The sequence below is a fragment of the Gymnoscopelus microlampas genome (assembly GCF_963454915.1).
Source record: "Gymnoscopelus microlampas genome assembly, chromosome: 8".
In the NCBI taxonomy this organism is placed as follows: Eukaryota; Metazoa; Chordata; class Actinopteri; order Myctophiformes; family Myctophidae; genus Gymnoscopelus; species Gymnoscopelus microlampas.
Genome location: NC_139945.1, coordinates 18998378 through 19021150, shown reverse-complemented (window position 1 = coordinate 19021150; position 22773 = coordinate 18998378). Strand labels below are relative to the sequence as shown.

At 42.0% G+C, this 22773-nt stretch overlaps 2 protein-coding genes across 3 annotated transcripts in view; one reads left to right on the top strand and one right to left on the bottom strand.

Annotated features, from left to right (window-relative positions):
• prdm10 (PR domain containing 10) overlaps positions 1-11827 on the bottom strand; it is a 32354-nt gene extending 20527 nt beyond the window's left edge. The window contains exons 1-7 of one of the 2 annotated variants that reach the window (XM_084063895.1): positions 11446-11827; positions 9448-9566; positions 8109-8273; positions 3633-3692; positions 3373-3477; positions 2769-2946; positions 1895-2136 (exon numbers count right to left, since the gene is read on the bottom strand). In XM_084063895.1, coding sequence (XP_083920021.1) covers positions 1895-2136; positions 2769-2946; positions 3373-3477; positions 3633-3692; positions 8109-8273; positions 9448-9519 — 822 coding nt within the window. In that variant the 5' untranslated portion in view covers positions 9520-9566; positions 11446-11827. The remainder of the gene's footprint in view (positions 1-1894; positions 2137-2768; positions 2947-3372; positions 3478-3632; positions 3693-8108; positions 8274-9447; positions 9567-11445) is intronic. The other variant, XM_084063896.1, reaches the window with a different exon arrangement.
• On the top strand, positions 5478-6185 carry LOC311050028 (nuclear transcription factor Y subunit beta-like; the record flags this gene model as incomplete). Its single annotated transcript, XM_084063995.1, has 1 exon — positions 5478-6185. The coding sequence occupies one exon, from the start codon at positions 5478-5480 to the stop codon at positions 6183-6185; it is 708 nt and encodes a 235-aa protein (XP_083920121.1).
• Positions 11828-22773: the final 10946 nt, after the last annotated feature.

Here is a 22773-nt window from a genome sequence, read left to right as displayed (position 1 = left end):
TCAAGCAGATTAACCACTTAAACCCCATATAATTTTCTTCAGTTGATTGGTGTCCCCAGTGGTGTGTTCTACCGTCAGATGCTGTGTACGGCGTACACCTTGAGATTATTTTTCGTCGCCATCGTATACCTTCAAATACTGTTCAAAACAGCGCATCTGATACGCTGTGATACGCTGTGATACGCTGTGATACGCTAACTGCCCAAGGCAGGGGGGGCAGCAAGAATGTGGGCTAACTCTGAGTTGATGGCTTATCAAGTGTGAAGCTATTGTTCTTGAGGTGATAAGTAATGGCTGCGACGGAATTCACACATTAACAACGACGCGAATACTAATGAAGTACTTTAATCAGGCGCGTCTGATGCGTCTCCAGAACAGCCTCCGTCTGCTGCACCAGAGGCAGAGACACGGCCACTGTCCCGGACAGAATCGCTCTCTCTGCTCTCATCTGTAGCCCCATATAGTACCTCTCCCTCCGCTATGTAGCTCCGAGATGAGGTCCTATATCGTTCTCTGCCTGTCGGCTGAAAAATGTCCGCACATTTGCCACTTTACATGTTTCTTACCCCTTTCTGCACATCGTATCCAAAAAGTAAAGGTATTCTGAAATGATCACAGATGTTTGAAATTTTAACTCACCATAAAATCTAACAAACGAGTTGAAAAAAGTGTTTAAATCGCTTCTCTCCTGAGCCGGTTCAATAATATTATGCATTAGAAGATGCAATTCAACATTTGACCAGTAGGGCAATCAGTAATGTTATCTCTATGGGCGCAACTCTTGCGCAATGTCTTAAAAACATGTAACCGGCGGAGGAGAGAGGCGAATAAAGTGCTTTTTTCAACTCGTTTGTTAGATTTTATGGTGAGTTAAAATTTCAAACATCTGTGATCATTTCAGAATACCTTTACTTTTTGGATACGATGTGCAGAAAGGGGTAAGAAACATGTAAAGTGGCAAATGTGCGGACATTTTTCAGCCGAACGGCAGAGAACGATATGGAACCTCATTTCGGAGCTATACAGCGGAGGGTGAGGTTCCGATTGGAGCTACTCTCAATGTTCACATAAAATATTTTTGTGGGCCACACACGCGCGCGAAGCGCGCGGAAAATTTTCACATTCAATATTTTTGTGGGCCACACACGCGCGCAAAGCGCGCGTGCAAATTTTTTACATTTTGTGGGAGGCAGGGAATAATCATAGTATACCTTCAAAAAAAAAGTAGAACACAACACTGGGTGTCCCCCAGGGGTCTATACCTGGTCCCTTGATTAATCTCTATACCAAACGTTACCGAATATAGCCGATCTACAAGCTCACAACGTGTTGCAACGCGACACGTTGTGAGCTTGTAGAGCTGCTATTTCCGCCAAATGTTCGCCTATGTTCACCGAACGTTCACCTATTATGACATGATGATAGTACATGGAAATAATAGGACATGGTGTCCTATTATTTGCTAGCAATGTTAAGCATTTCAATAGGGGTGACATTATTTATTGAATAATCGATTAAAAGAAAGTTTATCACATTACATTTTGGTAATTGAATAACTGGATTAGTAATGTATCAAGTAGAATTGTTTTATTTGTGCTACTTGCAGCAGAAAGGAAAAATGTCAAGATGTCTGGGTTCAGATAACTTGTGTTGAACACTAAAGGAATCTAAATCAAAGGCATATATTAACTGAATAATTGGAAACAATCGAAATGACTTAAACGCTGTGTTCCATCTTGTACTTAAACTCTCTAAACTGAAATCAAGTGACAAAGTGTGGTAGATATTTGTGTTTAGAAATGTGTTCTCTAAACTCTAGACAAAAATATTGTTCCATGTATGTACACGGAGATAATGTTGAAAATGTGACGTTTCCCTTTAAGGAGAGTCTTACTTTGAGGTGAATGTAGTGGCTCTTCAGTTCACTCTGGGTGACCAGCGGTCCCTCAACAGGGCCAAACTGTGTGCGTTTGGGAATGCGTCTCTTGGAGAACACCCCACCCAGGAAGCGGTCGATGTAGAGGACCAGGGGTAGACTGGCCCTGGCTTTGGACATCACCGGACGGTTGGGGATGGGGTGTAGTGGACTGTGCTCCAGACATGCAGAGGGGTTGGCGTTGTTACACTCCTCACACCCTAGAAAGTGACAGAGGCAGAGGCAGAGGCAGAGGCACAGACAGAGGCAGGCAGGCAGACAGACAGACAGACAGACAGACAGACAGACAGGCAGACAGACATGCAATCACTTTAGTTCAGGAGTAATAATTTGAGGGTATAAAAAATGCATGGTGCTGGTTTCTTTTCTATGCTCACTACCAGCTATCCCTAGAATAACTGTGAAATTACACACAATTCATGTATTACACATACGTAGCCATAGAACACATCCATGCCCTCCCAGGGAGGGTGGTCCGTGTGAAGCTTGTGGAAAAGTGGAGATATTTGACTAAATACACGTTTTCTGCCAGAACTTTCAAATAAATACGAAACTATATGACAAGAGCTGACTCCAAGTCACAGCAATTCCTTATTGGGTGACTACACATTTTACATTAGAAAGCCGCCGTGATGACTCCCGTCCGCGGGAGGGCATGGGTGTGTTATAGCTGGGTATATGTAATACATGAAATGTAAATAATATCACAGTCATTCTAGGGCTACAATTAAGCGTGACTGATCCATGACATATATTTTTTATGCACTGGCAATTTAAAATTCACTTCAAATCATAACTCATGTTCAGAATATACTCGGGTGGCGGCACTCACACAGTTGGTGAGGGGTGAAGGACTGCGGTCGGCTGGGTTCCCAGTCATCCAGCTCAGAGTCATCCTCCTCTTCCTCCTCCTCAGAGTCCTCAGTGGAGTCTGTGGCTCCCAGGGGACTGGTGGAGGGGTCCCCTATACCGGCCATGGATGCAAGAGAGTTGGACGCAGACAGCTGCTCCTGTGTGCATTTGACAAGTTGACGTTTACAGAGTTATCGTTCAGCATTTTTTAGACCGTACATTAGGCAGTATATGAACTTTCTAGAGATAGACGATGGCAACTGTGTTGTTTATCATTTCTGTCGGGTGGAAACCTTGTATGTTCAAAACAGTTACTTTTCAGGAAATAGAACAAATAACCTGTGTTCCAATGATTTCAATGTAGTTATTATTTAGTCACAAGCTTGTTGATACTTTTCATTGGTTACCACTTAACCACTTTCAGAAATGGAGAGAATAGCTGATCTACAAGCACACATAGCATCACTACATACACATTTTGAGCTTGTAGGTCAGCTATTTTAGCTACTTTTGCACGACACACAATAAAATAAATTGTGTCAGACTAAGGACTTTAATCCATGCACATCATAAACATTCTCCACCTGAGACACTGGCTCCAGGATGGCTTGTGGGCTCTCTGCTACGTTACTGAGAACATGCAGGTTGGCAGCATTCATATTCTGTCCACTGGGCAGCAGAACGGTGACCTGGACATAAGATTATAGAGATATGTAGAGCTGATGAAGCATTATATTAGTAACAGCAAAAGGCATGAACAGCTTATGCTGTTTTATCTTTGAAATCAATTCAGGTTGTTGTCGCACAATACTGCAAAAACATCTTGCCACAGAAGAAAACATACCTGTTGTGTCGTTCCATCCTGTTGGATGTAAGCGACTTGGGGCTGGTCAGCGAATACAGTCTGCAAGCAACAAACAAATTCAAAACAAACATGAAAGGCAGATCTAGGAAGGGTCAAATGCACATTAAGACTTTTGTTCCTATTGTAATGACAAGGATACTCGCAACAACGCTCGTAACCAACATGAAAAGAATGTGGGAATCGTAAGCAGTGCTTGCAAGTATGAGGAATTGGCTTTGGCACATGTTGCAGTGACCACATGCCGTGCACATGGCCATGGTATGATAATAGTTCATTTTCTGCTAAAACATTTTAAATGCTGGATCAGTGTTATCTTCCTATAATTCCACAAACCTCTGAGACCAAAACTCTGAGGCCAAACCTGTGAGGCCAAACCTCTGAGCCCAAACATTTTTCTCCTCAGTGCCTGGAGCTATTGATCTCAAATTGCGCACAGCCATTCACCATTACCATGTGCATGTGACTGCGAAGCCCCTTTTTCGATATCACTAAATTTCAGCTGTTTATTCGCATTTTCACGTAAAAAAATGTTCTGCCCGGTTCTCCTCAGTGCCTGGAGCTATTGATCTCAAATTGCGCACAGCCATTGACCATTACCATGTGCATGTGACTGCGAAGCCCGTTTTTCGATATCACTACATTTCAGCTGTTTATTCGCATTTTTATGTCAAAGAATGTCGCCATGCTTACGCTGGCTGCTCAAACTGCGCATGCATCACATATACAGCCCCACAGCGTTACACTGTTGCACTCACAGAACGTGCTTCCCCCAAGTTACGTGTGTGTGTGTGTGTGTGTGTGTGTGTGTGCGGCTACGGCTCTGGCCGCATGAGGATGTACCATGTGTGTGCGCGCTCGCAACGGGTCGCGCGTGTGTGTGTGTGTGTGTGTGTAGAACGGGCTTCGCCCAAGTTACGTGTGTGTGTGTGGGGGGGCGGCTCTGGCCGCATGACTGTGTGTGTGTGCTCGCGACGGGTCGCGCGCGTGTGTGTGTGTGTGTTGGGGACGGCTCCAGCTGTTAATGTAGATCTGTATATGCGCGGGTGTTTCTGTGTGTTCTGTGCCTCCACGACGCGGCGACCACACAACCTTCAACCACATACATTGCCTCATGGAAAATAGCCCATCTACAAGCTCACAAGGCCTCACTCTAAGCCCACTACCACGCCATGCAACACCCAAAAGAAAACGAAACGTTCTGTGTGTGTGTGTGTGTGTGTGTGTGTGTGTGTGTGTGTGTGTGTGTGTGTGTGTGTGTGTGTGTGTGTGTGTGTGTGTGTGTGTGTGTGTGTGTGTGTGTGTGTGTGTGTGTGTGTGTGTGTGTGTGTGTGTGTGTGTGTGTGTGTGTGTGACTGCGACAGGACCCGGCGGGTCCGCGAAGGGACGCGGGGGGAGGGGGTGGAGGATGACCACGACGGGGGCCGCAACTGGACGCACGGGGGGGGGACAGGACGTGCAATGACCCCACGTTTGCAACTACTTTCGCCTGCGCACTTCACCGGGTATGGTCTAGTTATACTAACATTAAACTTTATCATAATATAATTATGCTGTGTGGGCGTAGCGCAGAGTCTGACATCATGGAACTCCATATTTGGGCACCTCCATATTTGGTTAAGCCTGAAATGGACCTCCATATTGGGCTATATTAGGTAGCTCTCTGCATAAAAGCAGACCACACGTATTTAGAGCAGCCATTTCATTCGTTGGTGATTTGTCCAATCAAAAAGCTTTATAAAGAGGTAACCAGCCATTTTCATTTGTTGGTGATTTGTCCAATCAAAAAGCTGTATCACGAAGGTAACCAATCAGGCTTCATTGCAGATGGACCATAGGCACACCTCCACAACCGATGCTTCCTACTTGGGCATTAGTGGTCAATACATGGCCCCTGCTCACTACGCCCTCCAGTCTCAGGAGGATGATGGTGAGGAGAGACTTAATGATCATGTAAATGGTGGCGTCAAAGAGACCCTCAGGGAGCAGGATATTTTTCTTCCCATTGCCAATATATCCCGCATCATGAAGAATGCCATACCAGAGACTATAAAGACATCAAAAGATGCCAAGGACTGTGTGCAGGAGTGCGTGAGCGAATTCATCAGTTTCATCACATCAGAGGCGAGCGACCGCTGTCTCCAAGAGAAGCGAAAGACCATAAGTGGAGAGGACATCCTGTATGCCATGTCCACGCTGGGCTTTGACATGTACGTGGATCCGCTCAAACTCCACCTGCAGAAGTTCAGAGAGGCCATGAGGGCGGGGAAGGGAATGCCTGGTGGTGTGTCCATGGGAGAAAGCCTCGGAGAGGAGCTCCCAGATGACAGCTTCACAAATCCACTGCCAGCAGCAATCATTACAGCGGATGGTCAGCAGCAAAACGTAATGGTCTACACTTCTCCGTATCAACATATTCCTGCAGTTCAGCAGATTCAGTTCTCACGACAAGAGCTTTCTCCTATCCCAAGTACAACAGCAGCACATGATGGCACCATCCCCATGGGCCCGGCAGTCACAGACCACCAGGTCTGACCCCCGCGCAAAGGCGTGCGTTAACAGGAAGGGGAGGCATATCGGGTGAGGGTAGCAATTAATGGAAGCCCTAATGTACAGTGAAATCAATACCCGTTCATTAGAAGAGTGTAGTTTGTAGCTGAAGGTACGAAATGGTTTCTGAACGAAACTGGATGGAAAATCATGAGGCTTTATTTTAAAAGTCTAATAAAGTCTGTTATTTAGACCGCTAACTTAGTACCTACACACATTTTTTTTTCCCCCACATGTTTTATACTTTTTTGAAATATTTAACTTTTATTTCATAATGGAACTCGATAGGGATCTGATTGGTCTGAAACACAACAGCGGCAGTGTTGTGGGGCAACCTTTTTGTTGTGATCAAGTCTGCAGTTTGTTTAAACACGCCACGCATGCTGTGACCTCAATCTTCCATCACTGGAGCGCTCAATTGATTGATGTTTAACAGCCTTGACTCATATTTGATATGTTTGCGCCACTTAGTGGCTGTGGTCTTGGAGCTGGCCATTTCTTTCTAATGGTTGTAGTTTTTTTAAAGTTACATTTTGGATTTCTAAATCATCAAACCTTTTTTTTCTTTACAGTAACATTCTGAGTATGGAACAATTAACAGAAGAAGACTGTGTGGCTCTGAGTCTGTAGGAGATAGTTTTGCATACAGCACAATGCCTTGCAACAAATCGAATCGTGCAAAGCAAAGAAAATCAATGCAGAAGAACATCCCTCCGATGTCTGTCTATCCATCCATACAGTATTTGGGCAAGACTGACAACATCATCCATATGATGTCAGAGATCCACATGGGAGACATGTTACTGGACGCGGTCCTGGTTTGTTTGAGGGGGTGAATACCCTTCATATCTGGTCAGGATTAAAACAAGACAGGTCCAATAACAACATCGCCTCTTTGTGACATGACACGTTAGCCATGCCCACATATGGAGAGAGGACCTCAACCGTAACTTCTACGTTTTAGTGCTCACATGCCACTATAAAAATCACACCCTGTGTGAAGAGAGTGGTGCCTTTGATGAGCCCCGTATTGATGTTGTCATCAATGTTTGTTTATTGGACATACATAAATACGGACGGACACACGGACAAAGTCAGATATAGGAGTGGTTGGCACCACTCAAAAATCACACCCTGTGTGAAGAGAGTGGTGCCTTTGATGAGCCCCGTATTGATGTTGTCATCAATGTTTGTTTATTGGACAGACAGACATACATACGGACGGACACACGGACAAAGTCAGATATAGGAGTGGTTGGCACCACTCAAAAAGGAGCATGCACCAAGATTTTATACTTTCATTCTGGCCCATCAATGATGTTATATTGTCATCTCCAAATCTGGACCCGGTTTCGGCTAGGGATGGCCATTTAAAAAAATGTTAACTGGTAACCGAACCTTGTCAGCTGTTAATTAACTGAGAGACAGGAAAGGTTGGTACAGCGGGGGTGAAGTTCCTGAAGTTGATTCGGTCAGCTGTAGGAAGGACTATATAGCCTTATTTATATTGTAGGTGCTCTCACTCTGTGAGTCTGGGGCGCCCAAATCGAATCTGTGTAATTTTATCACACAAGATATAGCTTACATTGTAGTAGGGGTTCCATTGATTCCCTCGCGGCGCAATGTCCTCTGCCATTAGCTCTGACAGACTGTGGTGTCTGTTCCCTCCCTCTACCACTCTCGCCCTTGCTCGAAGGCACAGAAGTCCTTACCATAATACTATAAAGGGCTTGCATAAAGGAAGTCAAGAACAGAAGCAAACTACAGAGGGAATGAGATACTGTAGCGTAACAAGCAGGAAATTTAAGTTGATCCGTGTACACTTTTTATGGCAACATGTTTTTCTCAATTTAGTGTCAAGTCCTGGATAAACCAGGAAAGTCTGGTCACCCTACACATGCATCTCACCTGTGTGCCATCTGCTGGGTGGATGTAGACCAGCGTGTGTTCAGCTGACTCCACCGAGGTGTAGGAGTTCCCGTCTGCAGTGTAAACCACCTGCTGTTGTCCCCCTCGGTCCTGCTGATCTCCACTGTACACGATCTGGGCCACAGTGCCTCCCTCAAAGTGGACCTGTAATGCATAATATGTACAACACTCCCATTTTAAGACCTGGGGCTGATTCTACAAATGCCTTCTAAATCAGTAGTTCTCAAACTTTCAAGATTTTTCTGAAAAGTTCAAAAATAGCAGATGTACAAGCTCGTAGCACAGCACAAAGTGACACGCTGTGAGCTTGAATCTGCTATTTTTTAATAGCCAACGCAAAACCTAAATGACACAGATTCTTTCCCGGTTTTAATGGGTTAAAGGTTTTCTATTAATGGGTTTAGTCAGACACCTTTGAAATCCAACTTATTTCTGTCCTAGGGCTAAATTCTGCCGGCACACAAATAAAGTATGTCCTTTTTAATCTGCTTGAAAGGGAATCTAAGATTTAAACACTGTCTTTACCTGTATTTAAGACTTTTCAAGGTTAATGATGACATTTTAAGGCAATACATGAAATCCAGACACCCTGGAAGTATAACATGTCCTGGGAGTGTAAAAACATGTTAATAAACATTATTGTCTCCGCCAGAGGTGGAGAGTATGTTTTCGTTCTTGTCCTTCCGTGTGTCCGTCCGTCTCAGCCAAGCTAACATTGGTCAAGCTTCACGTGACACGTGACAATATGTTGTCAGTCACCAATGCTTTTGATTGGCTAGCGAGACGCATGACGAAATAAAATCCTATAAATAGGTGTGTCACTTCAAAAAATCATTTATATTTTTTGAAGTGAGCTTCCATCAGCCAAGCTAACATTGGTCAAGTGACACGTGACAATATGTAATATAAATAGGTAAGACAGGATTAATCAGGAACAGTACTGGCGGAGACCTGTGCTCCGAGGAGCACATTTTCTAGTTAATTAATAAAACAATGTTTGTTTTAAACATAATACTCCCGAGTGTGACAATAATTCTTGTGGTGACTGCATATTAAATATACTGCACACATTCATGACTATAAATGTGGCCATTCAACGAAAGCCAGTTCATCAGACTGTTGTATCAGATAGGGGAAATAACACACACCCATACCCACCCACCCAAGCCAGTTCATCAGACTGTTGTATAAGATAGGGGACATAACCCACGCCTGCCCCCCGCCACACACACACACACACACACACACACACACACACACACACACACACACACACACACACACACACACACACACACACACACACACACACACCTACCTGTGTGGTGTTGCCGGATTCACTGTTAGGTGTCTGACTCCACACAGGAGAAGATTCCTGCTTGGTATCCATGGCAGCACAGCACCAGGCGTGCCACTTTGTCACCTGTCACGCCACTCCTGAAAGGGACAAATCTTCATCATTAGAACTGGACTTACAGTTTCATGTAGTGAGCAAATTGTCTTGGTGTTTGAATACACTGAATCACACAGTCAGCAATACAAAATACACTAAAAAAAACAAGATTTACTCCTAACATACATCCCGTCTAACCGAAGTACAATATGGGCATACGTTGTGTTAAGTGAATATGATGCAGCAATGAAAACAGTTACTGTAAGAGGTTTTGAGTCATTGTACAGTAAAAAATAACACAAAGCAAGCTCCCTGGGAATATGGATTATTATCACTACACAGTAACAGTAATATAAGATGTTGGATTTGTCTTTTCAATGTAATGTATACTAAATGCTATGTCCATACATTCATGTTTTCAGGATGTGCCCAATATATAATATGCATGTTCCAATGACATGCATCCTTTGGTACATTCAGTTGACATGGTGTAAGGGGGCATTCATATGAACTGGATTCAGTGATATATATATGTGTGCCTGAGAGTACATGATGATACAGTGCATTAGCGAAAGAACACGATGCAGGACTTCATCAAGTGGATGCAGTGATGCATGTGCACCTGTGAAAAGGCTGCATGATGCAGATCATTATTAACTCTGGACTCAGTGTTATATACAGTATGTATGTGCACCTGGAGAGTACATGATGCAGGGATAATGCATTGACTGGATTCAGTGATACATTGTGCACCGGGGAGACTAGAGTACATAATGCAGGACATTATCGACTGGCTCCAGTGATACATGATGTGCACCTTGGGGTTCAGCTGCCTGTCACTGTGTGACGTGCATCTCCAGGGCATTATCGACTGGATTTAGTGACACATATATGCACCTGTGACCTGGAGAGTACATGATGCAGGGATAATGCACTGGATTCAGTGATACACATTGTGCACCGGAGACTAGAGTAGAGTACATGATGCAGGACATTATTATTATTTATTACATTATTATTATTATTATTACTACATGTGTGCCTTGGGGTTTAGTTCAGCTGCCTGTCACTGTGTGACGTGCAGCTGCAGGGCATTATCGACTTGATTTAGGTGACACATATGTGCACCTGGAGGAGAGTGCATGATGCAGGGTGCAAGCTCAATGAAATATTTTAACATCTTTTTCGGCAAGCGACATGAAAGCGACACCGCGCGCAAGCCAGTTCTCATATAGAAGAACGGTCAAACAAAAACACAGTCAATGGGGGTAGTAGCAAAGAACCGCGGCTGGTGTATGCGCAACCGTAAATTTCTAGTAGAGATGTAGAGACGTTTCATAGTGCGTGTTGTAGAGATTCTCTACAACACGCACTATGAAACGTCTCTGCAGCGTCCCAGGGCTCCAATGTCACCCCGCTATAATCACTAATAAACCCCATATAGCACAAACCCCCCTATTTTTGACCCCACAGGTTCTCGGTCCCAAAAAAACGGACCATACCACATTAAAAACATCACCAGGCATCCACCGCACCGCGACGCCGGTGTTATCGCCGTAGGGTCGAGCTTCGCGTTGAAACGCGACACACTCGGGCCCACGGCTCCAACCAAATTAGGAGAGTTGACAAAATGCGGGTTTTATGAGCGGCGGGCGACCGAATCTTTTTGTTCATAACCCGCCCGTCCCCCCGCTCGGTTCTAGTTGAGCCGCCCAGCCTGCTCAACAAGGAAGAACAGGCTCCATTTTGTTTGGGTGGGACTAAACAACAACGACCGCTTTAATCCGCGCGATACCGCGACACGGTCCCACGATATTTAGTCATATCGAACTATATCGTTTGTTAATAATTTATTGGGTGAATTTAAGTGGCGAAATCGTTGGTTTTGTGAAGGTTTCGTGAAAACGTCCAGGTTGTTCTTACCTCTCAGAATGGTAGCTGCTGCAGAGATGGCCGCATTGCATATATTTACATAATCTGCCCGGCAACTCACCGAGACGTGCCTCGTGATTGGCTGAATATTATTTTGTCCGAGCCATGACCATAGGCCATAACACGACGACACATTTTCTATTTAACCGCTTATGCCCGGGTTTATACTTCTTCATACGAAGGTGTCGCGTAGCAAAAATCAGTCAGTGTGGTGGAAAAAGTACTCACATTTTGTACTTAAGTAAAAGTATTAATACTGCAATGCGGAAATACTCTGTTATAATAAGTAAAAGTCCGGTAATCAAAATGTCGTAAGTGAGTAATAGTACAAAAGTATTGGCATCAAAATATAAGTACCAAAGTACTAACCTCGGGTCACAAAGTAACAAAGTACATTTATTAAAGTACTGTACTGAGTATTTCCCATTTTCAGTACTTTTATTTCTACTCCACTACATCTCAGAGGCAAATATTGTACTTTTACTCCACTACAATTATTTTTTTTTTTTTTTAACTCAATTTTTATTGGAACAAAACATTTTCAAAAGACAGATACACATACTTGAAATAAAAAAAACAAACAGAAAAACAGTACTAAAACACAAGAAATAAAATATCACTAAAAAGAAAAAAGAAAAAAATACACACAAGAAAAAGGCTGCATTCTACAATTGTTAGTTATTTCTGTTACATATTGGTTATACAATGTCCATGGGCTGAAAAAGTAAAGACCATTTTTCCCAGTATTTGTGTGATTTGTCCTCTTGTAGTCTAAGTGTGAATGTTAGTTTTTCCATAGAATATATTTCCCTTATTATGTCCATCCAGTTGTCTTTGGTTGGGGGATCCTGTTGATACCAGCGACGCGTGATCGCTTTCTTGCTTGCTGCTAGAAAGATTTTGATTAGATATTTGTCCTGTGTCAAGAAATCTTCAGGAATATTTCCCAACAACATCAAGGTACAGGTCTGAGGTATCTCAAAACCAAGAACAGTCTCTATGGTGGCGTGAATATCTCGCCAATATTTTTTAATTTTGGGACATTTCCAGAATATGTGAGCGTGACCCGCTTCCATGTGGCCACACTGTCTCCAGCATGGTTGATCTGTTTTCAGTTGTTTTGATTTAATTTTAGGTGTTATGAAAAAACGGGTTAAATTCTTCCAGCAGAACTCCCTCCACATTCTTGAGTTAGTGGTCGTATATTGTGTTTTACACATATTTTCCCATTCATCTGTAGAAATATTGATCTCTAACTCTTTTTCCCATTTTGTTTTAATATACTCTGTGGAGTTAGTTCTGGCTGACACCAGGCCCTTATATAATTTTGACACCGTTCCACTACAATTATTTTTAAACTTTAGTTACTAGTTACTTTGTAGATTTAGATTATTATTACAAAACCATAACCACTTGGTTACATAGGCTACATTTCGGTCATTTGAAAATAGCAGCTCTACAAGCTCACAACGCAAGCTTGTAGATCTACTATTTTATATATTTTATACATTTGAAACCTGTGAAATGCATAGGACATTCTGCATAATGGGTACTTTTACTTTCGGTACTTTAAGTATATTTTGATGTCAACACTTTTGTACTTTTATTCAAGTACATTTTGAATTCTGGACTTTTACTTGTAACAGAGTATTTCTACATTGCAGTGTTGATATTGTTATTTAAGTAAATATTCGAGTACTTTTACCACCACCACTGATCATTAATGAACTTAGATGATGGATGACAACATTGTTCCACAACTGTGCATGCCCTGTCGCTGTCTCTTGTTAACCAGCAGGGGGCGCTCATCTTCTTTGAAATGACTACCAGCAGACAGTCACCAGCCCCTGGAGTAGTGTGGTGGTGGTCTTAACCTTCAGAAACACATTGCCCTCTCACTCAGGGGTTTGATTGATTGATGTACTTTATTTAGTAAGACATGAGAACAGTACATGACAGTACATGGAAGTACAAATTCGCAATACAAGGTCTACTAAACTGGATAGCTCAGTTAAGCACGTAGCTTGTTTAAGATGAGATCCCCATGCACACAAATCATGTTGACATATAAGAGACAGACAGATATACACACTACTATACAGAATGTCATACAATCAGTTTACAGGTTACTGGTATGAAGGGTGAAAAATATGTACAAAAAAGAAAGAGAGGGGGGGGGGGGGGGTTAGGTTAGGACATGGGGTAGGTTAGGACTTGGACAGGGGCCATTTTTGAATTGCAGCCTCCTGAAGGTGTATCTTTAGGGCATTTTTGAAAGTGAGTAGGGTTTTGCACTCCTTTACTCCTTTTGGTAGGGCATTCCACATTTTAGATGAATAGCATGAGAAAGAGTTCATTCCCTTTGTTGTGCCAAATCTGGGTTGAACATGGTTTGTGGAGCTGCCTCTGGTGTTATGATCATGGACTTGATTAACATTTTGGAAGTATTTTGACAAATACAGGGGGATCCCAATGTTGTGGTGTATCTTGAAGACCAGGCCCATAGCAAGTTGCTGTACTCTGTCCTCAACCCTAAGCCATCCAAGCCTAGCAAAATGATCAGGGGTTAGATGGGTTTTGTAATTGAGGCCAAGAAGTAGCCTTACAAGTTTGTTTTGGGATGTTTGGAGTCATCAATGTGTTCGTCCACGGAAGAAATGTGTCAGTGGCATGACTTGACCTAGTCTGTGGCAAATCTTTACATTTCTTTGTTTTTTTTACATAGCATTGATTGATTGAACATTTTATTAGGCAAAAGGAATGTAAAACAACACAGTTACATTTATAATACTTTTTGTCTAAAAGAAGTCGGACCTTTGTTTGTCGGACTTGTTTCCGTTGGGGTCCTTGGTATTGATTTCATACATACATATATATATATATATATATATATATATATATATATATATGTATATGTATATACACACACACACACACACACACACACACACACACACACACACACACACACACACACACACACACACACACACACACACACACACACAAAAGGGGAGAGGGGTCGTCTGTCTACCGGGAAACTGGTATTACCTCCTCTTTTGGCCTCCAGAAAGATGAGTTTTTAGGGCTGTTTTAAATGAGCCCAGCGAACTGCATTTTTTGAGGGATGGGGTTAGACTATTCCATACCTTGGTGGCTGTGCTGTAGAAGGAACATTTACCCATGTTTGTTTTATGGGTGGGTGGTACCAGATGGACCTGTAGGGTCCATTTGGTCCAACAATCCAACATTTCTGACAATGGTGGGTTACATCTATGAAGCCAAACGTGCACAGTCAAATCTCCAGCATTCATTTATCAATGTGTACCCTTACAGGTCCATTTGATTACATTTGTACGCTCTCAGAGTTAAATTAACTCGGAGGATTTTACTGTGTGACTGTGTGAGTTATTTTGACAGAGTCTGTCAACAGTGACTTTGTTCACTGATGCCTGGCACTGAACTAAAGGTGATTCAAGGTGATTGCTGGTTCAGGAACATCATTGCGTGTGTGTGTGTGTGTGTGTGTGTGTGTGTGTGTGTGTGTGTGTGTGTGTGTGTGTGTGTGTGTGTGTGTGTGTGGGAGAGAGCGAGAGCGCGCACACTGTCATAGTGATAGTCAGAGGGGGGGGGGCTTGTTTGTAAAGAAGAAAGTAGGTGGCATTATAGGATATGTCTTTTATAGACTGGGACTTTTGATGGATGGTAGCCTTTGGAAGAGGTTAGAGGGGTCAGAGAGGTCAACAATGCATGATGACCCTCTCAGGTGCGCGGATGATCTGCTGCAGTCTGCACCCATGGCAATAGATGCAGGTGTGTGATGGATGCAGTGAATCAGAAGGTAATGGATGCAGTGAATCACATGGTGATGGATGCAGTGAATGACGTGGTGATGGATGCAGTGAATCACACGGTGATGGATGCAGTGAATCACACGGTGATGGATGCAGTGAATGACATGGTGATGGATGCAGTGAATGACGTGGTGATGGATGCAGTGAATCACACGGTGATGGATGCAGTGAATCACACGGTGATGGATGCAGTGAATCAGGTGTATGCAGTGAATCAGATGTATGCAGTGAATCTCATGGTGATGTATGCAGTGAATCTCATGGTGATGTATGCAGTGAATCATGTATGCAGTGAATCTCATGGTGATGGATGCAGTGAATCAGATGTATGCAGTGAATCGGATGGATGCAGTGAATCAGATGTATGCAGTGAATCAGATGTATACAGTGAATCAGATGTATGCAGTGTATACAGTGAATCAGATGTATGCAGTGAATCAGATGTATACAGTGAATCAGATGTATACAGTGAATCTCATGGTGATGGATGCAGTGAATCAGATGTATGCAGTGAATCTCATGGTGATGGATGCAGTGAATCAGATGTATACAGTGAATCTCATGGTGATGGATGCAGTGAATCAGATGTATGCAGTGAATCTCATGGTGATGTATGCAGTGAATCGGATGGATGCAGTGAATCAGATGGATGCAGTGAATCAGATGTATACAGTGAATCAGATGTATACAGTGAATCTCATGGTGATGGATGCAGTGAATCAGATGTATGCAGTGAATCTCATGGTGATGTATGCAGTGAATCATGTATGCAGTGAATCTTATGGTGATGGGTGCAGTGAATCAGATGTATACAGTGAATCAGATGGATGCATTGAATCAGGTGGATGCAGTGAATCAGATGGATGTGGTGAATCAGGTGGATGCAGTGAATCAGATGGATGCAGTGAATCTCATGGTGATGTATATAGTGAATCAGATGTATGCAGTGAATCAGATGGATGCAGTGAATCAGATGGATGCAGTGAATCAGGTGGATGCAGTGAATCAGATGGATGCAGTGAATCAGATGTATGCAGTGAATCAGATGTATGCAGTGAATCAGGTGGATGCAGTGAATCAGATGGATGCAGTGAATCTGATGGATGCAGTGAATCAGGTGGATGCAGTGAATCAGATGTATGCAGTGCATTTCATGGTGATGTATGCAGTGAATCGTGTATGCAGTGAATTTTATGGTGATGGATGCAGTGAATCAAATGGATGCAGGAAATCACCTCAGTAAGAGGGAAAGAAAGACTGTTAATGTGATTGGTGATGATATGAAGGCACCAACAGGAGGACTGTGTAACAATGGCTATCGAGGACTGGAACATCATTTTCTGTCAGGTTGAATTACTTCAGCAGCTGCAGGAAGGACCCCCTCTGCTGGGCCTTTTAGGCGATGGAGGTGCATGATGTTCTCCTCCTCCCAAGTTAGGTCCTGTGAGATTATTGTCCCCACAACATCATAGTGTTATAGTCACACAAGTGACTGAAGGGGAGAAGCTAACGCATACCATTACACCTTCGCCCTTAAGCCCTTAAGCTGAAAATTGCTGATTTACAAGCTGAATCTTGTAGATTGGCTATTTCCGGTGCGCAACCCTGTTGCATAACAGTATAAATTAAACAATATAGCATTTCAAACCTGGCTTCAGTATTTACACACTGGTTTTGTGACATGTCTTTGCAGCAGTTTGAATAATAGTGACTCTTTTCATTATCTCTTGCAACAAAGAAGACTTCTTTAATGTTAATTCACTGCTTTGAAGTAGATGAAGTGATCCTATAGCCTGCACGATGAACACATCTGACCAAGATACATTTGTACTATCTGGATACAGACAGACATAAGTTTTGGAACACACAGACAATTTAGCTATTTTTATAGGTGCAAACAGACCGTTGTGTTCCAAAACTCATCGCTATATACAGCTCGATCTTGATTCTGAGAAGCACTGGCTCTGCAATGTTCTTCAGCTGTAGCATAGATGCCACAGCATAGATTATACACCTTTTTAAGAAAACTAGTGCAGCATACATTATCAGAGTCACCTATGACATCAGTACTATGACAATGGCACCAACAGCACAGTGTAGCTTGACAAACACAAGCGATTGAGATGGTCCCGGTATTCTGTATCAATTAGTAATTGTTTATGCAAACAGAGTTGGAGACTCTTATTTCTAAGGTGGTGGTTTAATATCAATGGGAGAAGTACATTTAATTAGACACACAGGTAAAGTAGTTCTCTCTCTAAAGCAGGGATAGGACCATAAAACACAAACAGAGGCCCGTGCCATTGAGTCAAGCTGTAGCCATAACAATAAATAGAGTAAATATCAGGCCAGCATACATTAGCGTCCTGGAATATTCCGACTGCTAGAGAATTTCACAAGGAGAAGGATAAATAACATCTTTGTGTCCCTGAGGACAATGGCAAACGACATAACATGCGGACAGATACACAGACAGAGATTTGTGGAATTTATAGATAAGATGTCAGATAGACAGCCCCTCAATGGAAAACATTTTTTTTATTGAGCAATATCTGTGAGCATACATTTATACCACCAAGGCTTTCCTGTAAACATGAAAATATGTAAATAATCTGCCAAATAGATATTACAGGGAATAAAACAGCAAGACCCCCTAACGGGATCTTAGAAACAGAGCCCACAGGTGGATGGTGGGGAGGCGATGGGAGTGCAAAACGTCATGAGCCAGCACAGCAAGCAGCAGCACAGCACAGCAGCAAGATAGCAGAGAAAGGCAGGGGTTTTCATGCCTCTGCTTGTGATATCCCCCCACCCCCTCTGGTCATTCATTTCGCAAGTTGGGGATATGTTTTATGGCTGCTTCTGGTCAGACTGAATTAAATGCATGCATTTCTTTTTGGGGAAATGTCTGATATGATTAACATTTACTATATCACCATTTAAGAATGTTATTGAAAATGTACATTAACCACATTAACCCTGGTGTCATTATTTTTCAAAATGTTTTGAAATGTTTACTTTTTTTCAACTTACAATTTTGTGAAAATAAATACACATAAGGTAGGCTAATTAAAATCATCTCCACTTTCAGCTGCAACATTGAAGTGATGAATACACGAATGCATTATCAATTACCATTCTGCATAATGAGTACTTCTACTTTTACGTTTGATATATTTTTTTGTAAATCTTGATGACGTTTTGTAATTTGAATGCAGGACTTTTTGCAGACTATAAAGGCAGCACAACACAAGAAAACATTAGAAACAGTCAAATCTAAGACAAAGCTTTACACTTTCTTTTATATTGTAACGGTCGAGAAGTGCAGTCACCCGAAGTTAAGGCTAAATATGGGGACGCTACACATGTTACATACCGGTACATGTTAAACATAGTATAAATGAGAATGAACAACATTGTAGACAATATAACAAAATAAATTCATAAAAAGAAAATAAATACAATCATGAAACATTACTTATTTCCCTTCGACAGATCAAGGAAGGCATCCTACACTTGAAGGAATGCATTTGGCCATCCTCTCCTACACTCATATTATTGTTCATAAGATGCCACTTTTGACATGAACAGGTTGACTTCCATTGTCTTAAAACAATTCTACATCCAGTTGTGTAATAGCCAGATGACAGGGTCGTAATGGCTGTGGCCATGGTAGCCTCTTTTGTTTATAGGACTACATTATCAGGAAGGATTCCAAAGTATACATAATGCAGGGTTTTGGGTAACACCACTCTTAGCAATTTACTTACAAAATATATAACCCCATCATCCCATGGGGAACATTATACCTTCTCACACTCATAGAGCATCATGAATGACTGTGCCAACCCCAACCAATACAGTTATATGGGTGCCAACCTGCTTCTCACATCGCCAACAGAGGTCAGTGTTCCTCAGTTTTAATTTAGCAATTTACAGTGGTGTAAAGTAACTAAGTACATTTACTGAAGTACTGTACTTATGTATACTTTTGAGGATATTTACTTGAGTGTTTCCAATTTTCAATACTTTTCCTTCTACTCCACTACATCTCAGAGCTAAATGTTGTACTTTTTTACTCCACTGCAATATTTGACAACTTTTGTTACTAGTTTCTTTAGATTTTGATTATTATTGCAAAACAAGAAATTAACCACTCCAGCCCTATGCAAACTTAGGCTATTTGAAAATGGCCGATCTGCAAGCTCACAAGGCGTTGCTTTACATTTGGAATGTTGTGAAATGGGACATTCTGCAAAATAAGTACTTTTACTTTTAATAATAAGTATATTTTAATGTGAATTATTTTGTCCTTTTACTCAAGTACATTTTTAATATTGGACTTTTCTTTGTAATAGAGCATTTCTACATTGTGGTATTGGTACTTTTACTTAAGTACAAAATGTGAGTACTTCTTCCATCACTGGCCATTTCCACTGAGTCCATCATATCCGGTACGATAGCGTAATAAAGTAAAGCCGACACCAGATGGCGCAAATGTGCGTCTTTCTTTTCTTTTCTTTTCTTTTTTTACGCAACGGGGAGACAATCAGTAGACAGACAGACAGCAGCGTTGCCATGTTCGCTTATTATAAGCGACTTTGGGCTTGTTTTCCTGTAAAGGCGCTTGTAAATATTGGTTAGGGTTGTGGCTTTTTGGCCTTGTTTCTAAAATGTAGTTGCTTATTTCGTTTAAGACAGTGGTTCAAACATTTCCATGTCAAGGACCCCTAAATTAACATGTTGCCTATTTGTCTGCGGACCCCCATCTGAAAATATTTTATTCTTCGATGAATTGAGTACAAAGGTGAAAGGCCCCCAATGGAAACAAGCCAAAGGCTTTCTTGGGTTTAAAATCCTCTTAGCAGACCTTGTATTTGAACTGTACTTTCCTGTGCTTTTTTTGCAAACTGCTATAAAGTATTCATTCAATCAATAAATCAATCAATCAATCAATCAATCAATCAATCAATCAATCAATCAATCAAAAGGGATTACAAGAATTGTGTTGTTAAAGGAGTAGTTGAAAATGACTTATTTTCTATCAATTACACACCCCCATGAAGCATTGAATGAATGGAGATTTTTTTAGCCGCATGCTGAAAGCAGCGCGGCTCTATAAACAGCACTAGTCTTAGTCCGACACCCGAGTGACCTAAGTGTCATTGGCTGTCCTGGCTGTCCTTCACACTTCCCGCCAATGGGGAGACGGCTCTCTGCAGCACCCGCCTCTCCTCCTTTGACACCTATTTGTCATTGGCTGTCCTGGCTGTCCTTCACACTTCCCCCCCCCTTTAAGCTAATAGGGAGACGGCGCTCTGCAGCACCCGCCTCTCCTCCTTTGACACCTATTTGTCATTGGCTGTCCTGGCTGTCCTTCACACGGCGCTTTGCAGCACCCGCCTCTCCTTCTTTGCAGCAGAGAGAGAGAAAGGGAGAGAGCTTCAGGCCGGAGGGTTAGCCTAAATGCTAGCGTGCTTCATTAGACCTAGTTTGGCTATTAAGTTATTATTTGGCCATGTTCACACTGACTTCAATTTAGCTATTGTTGGGAAGACCCGTGTGGTGTCACAAAATGTTGCCATCACTTACATAAAAAACATTAGAGCGTTAATCTGCGACGCTAAATGTTGCCAGGTGATGAGAGAAACAAGCAATCCAAAAAACAAGTAATCAGGTCTATGAAAAGATTGGGGCCAAAAAAGCCTGCCGCATGCGGCTTTATTATGACTTTGGTCATTCTTGTTTGTTTTTGTCGCATTCGTAAGCCAATAATTTGATGACCGACGGTCTCTCCGCCTTTAAGTCTCCTACCGGATACATTAGCATCTTTCTGCCGGTAATCATATTATTGGCTTAGGAATGCGACAAAAACAAAAAAAAAACGATGAATTCAATACTTCATGGGGTGTGTAATTGAGAGAAAAGAAGTAATTTTTGGGGTGAACTACTCCTTTAAAATGTTTCAAAACTATTCCACATTTTTCAAATTGTCTTCCAAGATTTTTGTTGTTGCTGAAAATAGCCAAATAGTCGATGAATTGAATACACAGGACCCCAATGGAAACAAGCCATAGTAGCCTACTCTCTTGGGTTTAATCCTTTTAGCACCCTTTTGTATTGAACTGTACTTTCTGTGCTTTTTTTTTTTTTTGCAAACTGTTGAATAATTGAATAAAGTATTCAATTAATCAAACAAACCAATGTTTTATGTTTAAATGGCTTCTTTTGGGCTTAATTGTTTTCATAGCCTGGAACCAGACGAATCTGCCATTGCAAAAGAAAAAAAAAGCACTACACCTTGGGAAAACTGAATCCATTCTTTTTGGGACCAAACATTCCCTCAGTAAAATGAAGGTAAATGACTTCAAGGTCAAAGTCGATGACACAATCATCACTAGCAAAGAAGAGATTACCTATTTGGGTTGTATTCTTGACAAATACCTGACAGGTGAAAGCATGGCAACAAAGGTGGTCAAAAGAGTAAACCAAAGAACCAGATTTATGGGCAGAGTTTCCTCTTTTGTCCAACCCCCAAGCCCTCAGGACCCTCTCATGGGCCCTGATTCAGCCCCTTTTTGACTATGCTTGCTCCTCTTGGTACTCCAACACATCAGTGTCACTGAAGACTTAGCTACAAACCTCCCAAAACAAACTGATTCGACTACTTCTCGGACTGGGGCCCATGACCCACCTCTCTCCCACTCACTTTGCCAGCCTAGGCTGGCTCAGGGTGGAAGACAGGGTTAAACAACTAAAATGGGACTGGTCTTCAAAATTGTTAATGCAGATTTGCCCGAAATGCCCCCTATATCTGCATATCTGTATAAATACCTCGAAAAAGTTAGTGACACCCACAGTCACAAAACTAGAGGGAGCGTAAACAACAATCTGGTACCACCCACCCATAAAACAAACATGGGCAAATTCTCCTTCTACAGCACAGCCACCAATGTATGGAATAGTCTAACCCCATCCCTCAAAAAATGCAGTTCGCTGGGCACATTTAAAACAGCCCTAAAAACTCATCTTTCTGGAGGCCAAAAGAGAAGCTGGTACCAGTTTCCCTGCAGACGACTACTCCCCCCTCCCCTTTTTTGTATATATATTTCTTATTTGTCATGCTTTTTTTGTACATAGTAGTATTTTTTCCTCTGTATTTGTATGTTGATTTTTTAACTGTTTGGTTGCTACTATATGTCTATGAAATAAAAAGTAATTCAAGGACCCCAACGGAAACAATTCCGCAAGGACTTTTTTTGGTCGGACCTTTTAGACAAAAGTATTATAAATGTAACTGTGTTGTTTTACATTCTTTTGCCTAATAACAATTTCAATCAATTTCAATCACTCAGTGATATTTGTCGGCCACGCGAGGCTATTATTTTCATAGATCTGGTTGCTTATTTCTCTCACAAAACCTGGCAACACAGTCAGACAGACTGGAGACTCTCAGCCAGCCGCA